Source organism: Erinaceus europaeus, unplaced genomic scaffold (assembly GCF_950295315.1).
Source record: "Erinaceus europaeus unplaced genomic scaffold, mEriEur2.1 scaffold_721, whole genome shotgun sequence".
Lineage (NCBI taxonomy): Eukaryota > Metazoa > Chordata > Mammalia > Eulipotyphla > Erinaceidae > Erinaceus > Erinaceus europaeus.
Window position 1 is genome coordinate 6,791 of NW_026648179.1, and position 13,094 is coordinate 19,884.

General features: G+C 43.2%; 1 protein-coding gene across 2 annotated transcripts in view; it reads left to right on the plus strand.

Annotated features, from left to right (window-relative positions):
* The first annotated feature begins 6,710 nt into the window (after positions 1–6,710).
* LOC103114370 (CCR4-NOT transcription complex subunit 10) overlaps positions 6,711–13,094 on the plus strand; it is a 50,766-nt gene continuing 44,382 nt past the window's right edge. Inside the window, exon 1 of one of the 2 annotated variants that reach the window (XM_060184801.1) lies at positions 6,711–6,961. In XM_060184801.1, the coding sequence (XP_060040784.1) occupies positions 6,940–6,961 (22 nt within the window). In that variant the 5' untranslated portion in view covers positions 6,711–6,939. The remainder of the gene's footprint in view (positions 6,962–13,094) is intronic. The other variant, XM_060184800.1, reaches the window with a different exon arrangement.

Consider the following 13,094-nt stretch of genomic DNA (forward strand, 5'->3'; position numbering starts at 1 on the left):
ATAGCATAATGGTTATGCAAACGAACTCTCATGCCTGAGGCTCCAAAGTCCCAGGTTCAATCCCCCGCACCACCATAAGCCAATGCTGAGCAGTGCTCTGGTAAGAAGAAAGTTAGGTGATAAGTATGCATTTTCCTTCTTCTCTGTCTTATGTGTGATAAGAACACACAGCAAACATATAGAATAATATATGTATGTTTTTTTAATGTTTTAAATTTATTTTCCCTTTTGTTGCCCTTATTGTTTTTCATTGTTGTTGTACTTATTATTGTTATTGATGTCATCGTTGTTAAGACACAGAGAAATGGAGAGAGGAAGGGAAGACAGAGAGGGGGAGAGAAAGATAGACACCTGCAGACCTGCTTCACCACCTGTGAAGCGACCCCCCTGCAGGTGGGGAGCTGGGGGCTCGAACCAGGATCCTTAAGCCGGTCCTTGCAATATGTATGTTATTATCTCATGTGAGAGAAGAATATTTATACACATAATAAGTATAAATATAAATATTTAGTGGTCTGGGAGGTAGCACAGTAATAAAGCTTTGGACTCTCAAGCATGAGGTACTGAGTTTAATCCCCGGCAGCACATGTGCCAGAGTGATGTCTGGTTTTTTCTCTCTCCTCCTGTCTTTAAAATAAATAAATAAATATATATATATATATATATATATATATATATATATATATTAATTGATGCCTATAGGTTCTTGATCAGTAAGTAGACAGAGCCTGATTCATTTCATTTTCTATGGAATCAACACTTAGCACAACACATTCATAGCTATTTGTACATTGTGTGAAACAGTGATTACAATTCTCATTTAGGGTGACTTTTAAACTAACTGTTTAAGAGTTGGTACAATGGCTAGAACACTGGAATTTCAAGCATGAATTCCTGAGTTCTATCCCTGGTACCACATGTACCAAAGTGATTCTCTGGTTCTCCTCTTATCTATTTTTCTTTCTCTCTCTCTCTCTCTCTCTCCATATATATATATGACATTAAAATATGACATTAAAGAGCTAATGCAGAATGAACATGAGTTCAGCACTAGAGTCAATTATAAACAACAAGCCTGACCATAAACTTCAACTCCAGTTTCCGTTAGCCCTGACTAAAAGTGTCAAAGTTATAGACAGTAAGGAAAGACTGAGGAACTGTCACAGAGTATAAGACACTAAGCAGGACTAACTACTAAATGTTGCATGAAATCCTGCAGCAGAAAGAAGGCAGTAGTAGAAACACTGCAGAAATGCTAGTGATTTCTATACTTCAGATTATGGCACTATACCAAAGTTCATTTAATTTCCTGATTTAAATCACTGTACATGTACTATGTTAAAATTTTTTTAAAAAGTTAGGGGCAGGGGTAGATAGCATAATGGTTATGCAAAGAGATTCTCACACCTGAAACCTCAAGGCCCCAGGTTCAATCCCCTGCACCACCATAAGGCAGAATTGAGCAGTTCCCTAGTTAAAATAATAACAATAGCCAGGCAGTGGCCCACCTGGCTAAGCATACACATTACAGTGTGCAAGGCCCCACGTTCAAGCCCCTGGTCCCCACCTGCAGGGTAGTGAAGCAGGGCCTGCAAGTGTCTCTTTGTCTCTCTCCCTCTCTATCTCCCCCTCCCCTCTCAATCTCTCTCTGTCCTTATCCAATAATATATGAATATAAATATAATTAGGGGGCCAGACAGTAGTGCAGTGGGTTAAGCACAGATGGCGTGAAGCTCAAGGACAGGAGTAACAATCCGAGTTCGAGCCCCCAGGTCCCCACCTGCAGGGCGTCTTTTCACAAGCAGTGAAGCAGGTCTACAGATATATGTCTTTCCCCCTCTCTGTCTTTCTCTTCTCTCTCAATTTATCTCTGCCATATCCAACAGCAGCAGCAGCAGCAGCTATAACAACAACAAGGGCAACAAAATGGGAAAAATGGTCTGCAGGAACAGTGGATTTGTAGTGTAGGCGCCAAGCCCCAGCAATAAATCTGGAGACAAAAAAAAAAAAAAAAAAGGAAGACCCCACCTATGTGCCCTGAAGCTCTGCTTCCCCAGAGACCCACCCTGCTAGGGAAAGAAAGAGGCAGACTGGGAGTATGGACCGACTATGTTCAGCGGGGAAGCGACCATGTTCAGCAGGGAAGCAATTACAGACGCCAGACCTTCCACCTTCTACAACTCACAACGACCCTGGGTCCATGCTCCCAGAGCGATACAGAATGGGAAAGCTATCGGGAGGGGGTGGGATATGGAGATTGGGTGGTGGGAATTGTGTGGAGTTGTACCCCTCCTACCCTATGGTTTTGTTAATTTATCCTTTCTTAAATAAAAAATAAATTAAAAGAAAAAAAAAAGGTGTGAGGCCAGGCCATAGTGGGTTAAGCACACATGGCGCAAAGAGCAAGGACCTACCTAAGGATCCAGGTTCGAGATCCCGGTTCCCCATCTGCAGGGGGGTGGGGGGGTTGGAGGAGCCACCTCACAAGCTGTGAAGCAGATCTACAGGTGTCTTTCTCTCCCCCCCCCAAGTCTTCCCTTTCTCTCTTGATTTCTCTGTCCTATCCAACAATGACAGCAATAGCAACAATAACAACAACAACAAGGGCAACAAAAGATAAAAATGACCTCTAGGAGCAGTCGATTTGTAGTGCAGGCAGGCACCGAGGCCCAGAAATAACCCTGGAGGCAAATATATATATATAATTTAAAAATATATATAATTTTTAAGAAGAAAAATAATCATAGGTGCTAGAATTAGATGAAATTGAGTGGAAATTAAATAGGAATATTTTTAACTATTTTATAAGCCTAATTCATTTGAAAAATGAATGATACATTTTGGTGTATTATCTTCAGCATGTATTAAATATACTTTATACATATTTTTTTTTCCTCCAGGAGCTCCTGGCAGCCATCTTTTTGTTGTTGTTGTTGCTGCTGCTGCTGTTGTTGGATAGGATAGAAAAATTGAGAGAGGAGTGGAAGACAGAATGGAGGAGAGAAAGACACCTGCTTCACTACTTAGGAAGCGACCCCCCTGCAGGTGGGGAGCCTAGGGCTCCAACCCAGATCTTGGTACTTTGTGCTATAAGCACTTAATCCAGTGCGCTAATGTGTGGCCCCCACATTATACATTTTTAATGGGAAGAGATTTTAAATTGTCTCATGTTTCATTAGAAAAATGTTAAGAATATGGCTAAGTTTCTAGATGATACTGTAGTATGGCATTCATTTTGTTTGGTTAAGTAGCCTGGGGATAGACTGAGAGCTTAAGTTGGCATTAGCCTGGCCCCACAAATACATGCCCTAGATAATAAACAAATACAGGTTCCTCATCTGACTTCCTCAATGGCTCAAATAATCAGCAAGCTTCCACTGCCTCCTATGGCCTTCTTCCTGTATATCTTCTAGACAAGCTCCCTTGACCATTAGTTAGCAAAACCCTTGCCTTCATCTAAGAACCCCAAAGCACTTTACCCACAGCCCTCAATAAAGGTTGTGATCCTGCCTCTTTGCCTTCCCTCCCTGGAGCTATGCCCTCTACTTCCCCCAGGACCTGTAGGTGATGAACTTCTCTGTTTCAGTTTACTTGCAGTCTTCAGTAGAACAGTGGCTCACCATCCTGCACTCCAAGCTTCCTCAACCAATGTTACTTCAGCAAAGTGAAAACAAAAACCTACTCTGGGCTGCTGGAACTAAGAAAGTCTGGGTGTAGTGTAAGAAGTAAGCAAAGAGGAGAGAGCCTTCCAGCATACGAGAATGCCATGGAACCAGTCTCTGGTGAAACTGATGAAAATTATTTTAAAATAGGGGTGTGGTCATAGTACACCAGGTAAAGTGCGCCTGTTACCTTGCCTGCAAGGTGGTGCGGTGAATAAAGTGCTATGTTTAGAATGGAAAGTAAAGGGGCCAGAGGTGGCATACCTGATTGAGCACATATGTTACAATGCACAAGGAGTTGGGTATAAGTTCCTGGTGCCCACCTGCAAGGGAGGAAGCTTTAAAAGCAGCAGAGCAGTGCTGCAGGTGTCTCTCTATTTCTATCCCTCTCTAGTTCTCCTTCCCTCTTGACTTCTATCTCTATCCAATAAATAAATAAATAAACTATATAAGAGAGATAAAAAGAAAAGTAATATATGGTGACAAATTCACATTAGTAGAGATTATCAGAAAAGATATAACTTGAGGGTCCAGGTGGTTAACACACCTGGTTGAGTGTACATGATACAATGAGTGAGGACCCATGTTCAAGCCCCCGGTCCCCAGCAACAGGGGGAAAGCTTTGCGAGTGGTCAAGCAGGGCTGCAGGTGTTTCTCTGTCTCTCTCTCTCTTTTAAAGAATTTATTTATTTATGAGAGAGATAGGAGGAGAGAGAAAAAGTTATTACTCTGGTACATGTGCTACCGGGGATTGCACTCGGGACCTAATAGTTGAGAGTCCAATGCTTTATCCACTATGCTACCTTCTGGACCACCCTCTCTCCTTCTCTATCTCCCCCTTCCCTCTATATTTCAGGTTGTCTCTATCCAATAAATAAATAAAGATACCACACATGGCAGAAAACATGCTTAATCCTATGTGACCTACACCACTGCCCAGCTCAAATGTGGATTTTTTTTTGGTTTTATTTATTTAATCTGCTAAATAGAAACAGAAGTTGAGAAGGAAAGGGGTGACAGAAAGGGAGAGAGAAATAGAGACACCTGCAGCACTGCTTGTGAAGCTTTCCTCCTACAGGCAGGGAATGGGGGCTTGAATCTGGGCCCTTGCAGTCTGTAACATATGCTCTCAACTTGGTTCAACACTGCTTGCCTGCCCAGAATATAGGTTTTATCAAGTGTACATGGAATATTCTTTTTTGTTTTGCCTCCAGAGTTATTGCTGGGACTGGGTGTCTGCACTACAAATCCACTGGTCCTGGCAGTCTGTTGAAACGGGAGATGAGATAGAGAGGAAAAGAGAAAGATACACATCTGCAGGCCTGCTTCACCACTTGTGAAGCAGCCCCCTGCAGGTGGGGAGGCTGGGGCTCATACCAGGCTCCTTGTGTGGGTCCATGAACTTTGTACTATGTGAGCTTAACTCAGGGTGCCACTGCCTGACCCCCACATAGAATATTCTCTAGAAAAATCGTATGCTAAGACATAACAAAAATATAAATAAATTCAAAAGCAGCAATATATAGTCTAGTAACCATGAAATGATACTAGAAATCAATAGCAGAAAGAAATGTGGGAAACTGACAAGTATGTAGAAATTAAACAACAGCCCTAAACAACCAGTTGGTCAAAGAAAAAAAGAATCACAAGTGAGGACTAGCAAAATAGCTCACCTAGATAGTGCACTGCTTTGCCATGCGTGTGGGAGACCCAGATTCGAGCCTGGCCCCCACTACACTGAAAGATGCTTTGGTGCTATTAAAAACATGAACAAGTGGCGCAATGGGTTAAGCGCACATAGTAAGAAGCGCAAAGAACTGCTCAAGGATCCGGATCTGAGCCCCCGCTCATCACCAGTAGGGGGGTTGTTTCACATGCAGGTGTCTATCTGTCTCTCTCCCTCTCTATTTCCTCTCCCCTCTCAATTTCTCTCTGTCCTATCAAATGGAAAAAAAATTGCTGCCAGGAGCAGTGGATTCATAGTCCCGGCACCGAGCCCTAAATAACCATGGAGGATAAAAAAAGTGGAGAAATCTCAAGAGATTACTCCCCAAAATCCTAACCAGTACTCCTAAAAATTGTCTCAGTCATGATAAAAAAAAAAAAAGAGAGAGAGAGAGAGAGAAAGAAAGAAAGAAAGAAAATCTGAGAACTTACCACAATCAAGAATTATCTAGTGGTCTAGGAGGTGGCACAGTGGATAAAGAAAGTGTTGACCTCCCAAGCATAAAGTTCTGAGTTTCATTCCCCTGCAGTGCATATATGAGAGTGATGTTTGGTTCTCTTCCTCTCTATCCTACTATCTGTCTTATTAAATATATATATTTTAATTTATTTATTTATTTATTTATTTATTTTTACCAGAGCACTGCTCAGCTCTGGCATATGGTGGTGTGGGGGATTGAACCTGGGACTTGACAGAGCCTCAGGTATGAGAGTTTGTTCGCGTAACTATTATGCTATCTACACCCGCCCCCTTGAAATAAAAAACATTTTAAAGCCTATAAAGACATGAGGTATCCTGGATCTGATCCAGAGACAAAAGAGGGACAGTGGTAGGAAACTGGGGGGGGGGGGGAGTTAAAATAAAATTTTTCATCAGTAATGTACCAATCAAGGTAGTTTCTTAGATTTGACAGATACACCGCAATAGTTTAACAATTAAAGATATGCACAATAAGAACTAAGGAGCATTCGGGAACCCTGTCATCTTAGCACCACCATAAACCACAGCTGAGCAATGCACTGGTTCTCTCTCTTACTCTACCTCTCTCTCTACGTCTAATTAAAAAATAAAAATTAAATTAAATGAGGTCCTAGCACTCTGACACTTAGTATTTCAACAGTGATAAGGAAACTTCCTCCTAGGATACTAACATGCCCAGCCAGACTTGGGAGAGCGCGGCCGCCAGGATCCCCGCTCTGACGTCGGAGGGGGCGGGGTACGAGGGGACGCCGGCGTGAGGAGGCGGGGCTAGTCACGGTTCCCACGCTGGCCGCGGCCCCCGGAAGTAGTGTGTACCGGGGACTCAACACAGCGGAAACCGAGTGTATGTAGCTGAAGGTAGTAGCGCTGCTCGGGCGGAGACGCTGCTGCTGTTGCTAGACGACGCGAGTCAGCTTTCGTCACTTCCTCAGCCTGCAGGCCGCCCATCCCCAGGCCGGAACCCAGGGACCCGGAGCCAGAGGGTGGGCAGAACAGACGTCCTCTGAGGTCTGGGCAGCTGGAGTCGAGACCACGCCGACTGCGGAGAGGAAGCAGAGCCGGGGTGGGGAGATGGCTGCAGACAAGCCCGCAGGTGAGGCGCTCGCGCTGGGAGCAGCGAGACGCGAGACTCGCGAGGGCGGGCTGGCTCGATCCGTGGGGCGGCGGGGCCCCGGGTGGGGCCAGGTTGGAGACTTTGAACATGCATTTCTCTCTCAAGCGTCGCTAACCGGACTCGGTGGGCCACAGGTCCAATAATTTATTATTATTACATAAATACGTCACGAAGCCGCTTCTGATCGCCATTGACCCGCTCTCCGGGATGTTGCTTGAATTCATGCAGCCGCCACATAGACCTCTCAACTTAGCCAGTGAAGTTCATCAAGGAGCACACAGGTCCCCTTCACGTCCAGCTGGGTCGTTTCGGCCACCTCAGAGCCTCAGGCATGAGTCTTCTGCATAACCACGATGCTGTCTCCCCACTCCAAGATTTACGTACACCCCATGGAGTATGCCACCTGCGGGCACCTTTAGTGACTATTATTATTACTATTGTTATTTAGAGACAGAGAGAGAAAGGCTACAGCACAAAAGATTGCTTCAATGTTTTGGAGGCTGGACTTGAACCTGGGTTGCATATGACAAAGCAGCACGTTATCTAAGTGAACTGTTTCATAGGCCCAGTAATTGCTGTAAATGTTCTCTCTTTAAAAAGGGGGATTTTATTTATTTATTTATTTATTTATGAGATAGGAAGAGAGAGAGAACCAAAGCGTCACTGATCACTCTGGTACATGTGCTGTTGGGGATTGAACTTGGGACCTCATGCTTAAAGAGTCCATTGTGGGAGTCGGGCGGTAGTGCAGTGGGTTAAGCGCAGGTGGCGCTAAGCACAAGGACCAGCATAAGGATCCCGGTTCGAGCCCCCGGCTCCCCACCTGCAGGGGAGTCACTTCACAGGTGGTGAAGCAGGTCTGCAGGTGTCTGTCTTTCTCTCCCCCTCTCTGTCTTCCCCTCCTCTCTCCATTTCTCCCTGTCCTTTCCAACAACAATGACATCAATAATAACTACAACAACAAAACAACAAGGGCAACTAACTAACTAAATAAATAAATAAAAAAGGAAAAAAAAAGAGTCCATTGTGTCACCTTCTGGACCACCCTCAGTGATATATCTGGGGCTCAGTGCCTGTGCCATGAAGCTACTGCTCCCAGTGGCCTTTCTTTTCCTGCCCGCCTGCCCACCCCTTTTTTTTCTTCCACTTTGTTGATAGAAACAAATTTAGAGGGAGTTGGAGAGAGGGGAAGAGAAAGAGACGCTTGAAGCACCCATCCACTGCCGGGAGCCAGCCCGGACGAAAGTAATTGCTAGTCCCTGAAGGAAAGGGGGAGTCCGTGAGATGAATGGAGAGACACATCAGCTGCTTTAGGTGCAGGAGAGAAGTGACTCTGCCGTCTCTCTGCAGAGTTTTATTTTAAACACTTTTTGCCCGGATATAGTTGACATCATGCAAGATTGTTTTCATTAACATCAGGAATAACCTTAAACAACATTAGTAGTAGTAGTAGTAGTAGTATGTTTTCCTTAGAAAGTTCCCTAGGTCTGGGGCATCCTCATCTCCCCTTGAAAGTTTCTTGGGTCTGGGGTAGCCTGAATCTACCTTTGAAAGTTTCTTTGTTCTAGAATAGTCTAAATTTTCCCTTGAAATGACCATCTGTGTTTTGACCATCTCCCTGTTCTGACCATCTGTATGAATAAAAATTTTTCCCTGGAGCTATATCTAATAGCTTTACTTTTCAACCCATTCTTTATTTTATTTCTAAAACACTACTTGAGTCATACCATTCCACTGCCTACAAGTTTTCTAAGATTGTACCATTTTTTTTGCCAAATCAATCTGAATATTTATTTTTTTTGAAAAAATTTATTTATTTATTCATGAGAAAGACAGGCAGAGAGAGAAAAAGAACCAGACATCACCCATTCTTGGGTGGGTCTAACTAGATCATAAACCAAGTTTTTTGTAATATAGTAAACTGTCCACCTAAAGAAATCTGCTGTAAAGTAAGCACACACCATGGGGGCTCTCTTCTGGTTAACCTTTGTATATAAGAAAGTTTACTAACGGGGAGTCCTGCGGTGGTGCAGCAGGTTAAGCGCAGGTGGCGCAAAGCACATGGACCAGCTTAAGGATCCCGGTTCGAGCCCCCGGCTCCTCACCTGCAGGTAGGTTGCTTCGAAAGCGGTGAAGCAGGTCTGCAGGTGTCTGTCTTTCCCTCCTCCTCTCTGTCTTCCCCTCCGCTTCTCTCTGACCTGTCCAACAACTACAATATCAATAATAACTACAACAATAACAAAAAAACAACAAGGGCAACAAAAGGGAATAAAATAAATATTTTTTAAAAAGAAAGTTTAGTAACTCCTACCCATACACCCTACCATTGGCTATTTAACTACACAACCTCTATATTCATCATGTATGCCTTTAAGTGGAAGCAGGTGATTTGTGGGTGAGGGTAAGCAATAGGGCTTTTTTATATTTAGGTGGAGATTAAAGTTTCTCGCTCATGCTACAAGCCACCCATAGTTCTGGCTTTTGGTCTCAGTCCAGTTAATTGAGAAACTATAGTGGTGACAAATAGCTCTTTTTCTGAAAGCCTCCCAATGGGTACAGCAGCTTAAGCTCTTAGGCCATTTTTAGTCTTGTTACACTCACTGCCATAATTGTTGTCACAATGTACTTTCCCCAGGGATCTCCTTTTATTGTCCCCAGATATTATTTATGCATATCGAATATAGCCAATAAGTCTTTAAATTATCAATGTAAGGAAAAATAGCTTCATTTTAGTCTTAGGACTCCCTGCTTTGCAGTTAGCCCTAGCCTGCTGGGGCTGTGCCATACAGCAGGCCTGACTTGGCTCTCGCCAGTCCACCACTCATATTAATGGGGGGAGGTGGGGAGAAAAACACACTAGAGCATTATTCTCTGGCACATGGAGTGCTGGGGATTGAACTCAGGAACCTCATGTTTTCAAGTCCAGTGCTGTGTCACCATCCAGGCTGCATCCTGCCTCAATTATAAAATATTTTACTTGTTCATACATTTGTTCACAAAGATTGAATGCCAGATGATGCCTTAGATGTTGAAGTGGAGTGTATGTGGTATACTCTCTGCCTTTTAAGACCTACTATCATAATTTGTTATATTGTCGTGCAACTTCTGTTTGTTAAGAGCTAATTAATATATATAATAGAAGCATAATATCCAAAGTGGTTTAGGAACTGTTTCTTTGATTGGCTTAAGCAAAATATACGTATGTTAAAGGAAATTTCCTGACTAGAAAATAAATCTGAGGGGCCAGGTGGTGGAGCACCTAGTTAAGCACACACATTGCAGTGCTTAAGGTTGTAGGTTCAAGCCCCTGGTCCCCACCTGTATGGGGAAAGCTTCACAAGTGGTGGCGTAGGGTTGCAGGTATCTCTCTGTCTCTCTCCCTCTCTGTCTACCCCTCTCCTCTCAGTTCCTCTTTGCCTCTATCCAATAATAAATAAATAAAAACATTTTAAAAAGAAAAATAATAAATATGAATCTCTACTGTTTAGTTTGGCTCCATTGAATCTCTTTCCTTTCCCATTTCTATTGCTGCAGATCTGACATTTACCCCCCCTTTAAGATTTATTTACTTATGAGAGGAGGGAGAGGCAAAAGGCGGGGGGCGTACACCAAAGCATCTCTCTGATAACATACAGTACAAAGTATTGCACTCGGGACCTCATGCTTGAGAGCAACATCTTATCCACTACACCAGCCCCTAGACCTTTATCTCCTAATGTGTCCTATTTCACATTAAGCAGCCTTCTGACTGGTGTTTGTCTACTTCTTTCTAGTTTATTCTCATTGCTGCTTCTTTATTTTATTTTTTTAACTTTAAAAAAATTTTCCCTTTTGCTGTCCTTGTTTATCTTTGTTGTTGTTATTGCTGTCATTGGATAGGACAGGGAGAAATCAAGAGAGGAAGGGAAGACAAGGGGAGAGAAAGACAGACGCCTGCAGACCTGCTTCACCGCCTGTGAAGCGAATCCCCTGGAGGTGGGGAGCCACGGGCTTCTTTATTTTATTTCTAAAACACTGCTTGAGTCATACCATTCCACTGCCTACAAGTTTTCTAAGATTGTACCATTTTTTTGCCAAATCAATCTGAATATTTATTTTTTTGAAAGAATTTATTTATTTATTCATGAGAAAGACAGGCAGAGAGAGAAAAAGAACCAGACATCACTCTGGTACACGTGCTGCTGGGGATTGAACTCAGAACCTCATGGCTGAGAATCCAGTGCTTTATCCACTGCGCTACCTCCCAGACCATCTGAATATTTCTTCTGGGACTCTACACAGTCTATATTCAGATAAGACATAGGGAAAGCACTGCTCTACCATCAATGGTACTTCCCTTGGTGCCGTGCTCTTATGTAGTGTCAGGGTTTTGTGTTTGGTAAGGTTCACACCCTACTGAATGGTCTGGTTTCCTGGCCCCTCCAGCTACTAATATCAACACATAAAACTCTTCATACCAAAAATAACTTGGCAAGCATGATGAGCTTCTGAGCAGTATTTTCTCTCTCTCTTATTTTTTAAAAATATTTATCTATTTCCTTTTTGTTGCCCTTGTTGTTTTTATTGTTGTTGTAGTTATTATTGTTGATGTCATCATTGTTGGATAGGACAGAGAGAAATGAAGAGAGGAGAGAGAGGAGGAAAAGACGGGGAGAGAAAGATAGACACCCGTAACCGCTTGTGAAGCGACTCCCCTGCAGGTGGGGAGTGGGGGCTTGAACTGGGACCCTAATGCCAGTCCTTGTGCTTTGTGGCACGTCCGCTTAACCTGCTGAGCTACCACCCAACTCCCACTCTCTCTCTTTTAAATCTTTATTTATTTATTGGATAGAGACAGACAGAAGTCGAGAGGGAAGGGGGTGATAGAGAGGGAGAGAGACAGAGGGTGGTGACACATCTAGTTGAGCGCACAGGTTACAATGTGCAAGGATCTGAGTTTGAGGCCAGGTCCCCACCTGTAGGGGGAAAGCTTCACAGGTGGTGAAACAGTGCTGCAGGTGTCTCCTTCCCTCTCAATTTTTGGCTGTCTATCCAATAAATAAATAAATAAATATAATTTTTAAAGACTCTTAAAAATATAAAGAGAAAGGGAGAGAGACACCTGCAATACTGCTTCACTACTCACAAAGCTTTCCCCCTGCAGGTGGGGACCAGGGGCTCGAACCCAGACTGTTGTGCATTGTAACATGTGCACTCAACCAGGTTTGCCACCACCCAGACCTCTTTCTTTCTCTGTGTGAACACTTGTTTACAATACGTTGTAAGTTTTGTATGTTGCTTTATCTTTGAGTTTCTAAAGCCAGGGCCCTTGTTGTGGAGGGTCTTTGTGTGCTTGTCCTTTGCTAAGAAAAGCTATTTAAGTTCTTAATAACTTAATTACATTCACTGTGATAGAGCTTGTATTTAAGTGAAGCAAAAGACTGGAAACCCAGCAACTAGCTGAGACCAACTAATGATACTAATTAGTAAATATTCAGTAGTACTTTGCCAGATGCTACAATATCTCCATCTTCCTGGAGCATATACTGTAGTATAAAAGAAAAGCATGTGAACAAAATAAGGTAACAATTATGATTTCAAGTTGTGAGGATGAAGTGAAGAAAAGAAAAATGAGGAAGTGACTCAGAAGGTGGCTCAGTGGATAAAGCGTTGGACAGCATTGGATCCACAGGCATGAGCTCCCAGAGTTGCATCTCTAGCATCATATGGGCTAGACTGATGTTCTGGTTCTCTCTTTCCCCTCTTCTTTCTCTCTTATAAATAAATCTGTTTTTTTTTAATTTTTTAAAGAATTTTTTAAGTTTATGCATTCCCTTTTGTTGCCCTTGTTGTATTGTTGTAGTTATTATTGTTATTGATGTCATCATTGTTGGATAGGACAGAAAGAAATAGAGGAGGGAAAGACAGAGGGGGGAGAGAAAGACACCTGCAGACCTGCTTCACCGCCTGTGAATTGACTCCGGGGACTCGAACCGGAATCCTTACTCCGGTCCTTGCGCTTTGCGCCACATGCACTTAACCTGCTGCACTACCGCCCGACTCCCATAAATAAATCTTTTTAAAAAAGAAAAGAGGGACCAGGCAGTGGCGCACCTGGTTAAGCGCACGCCCT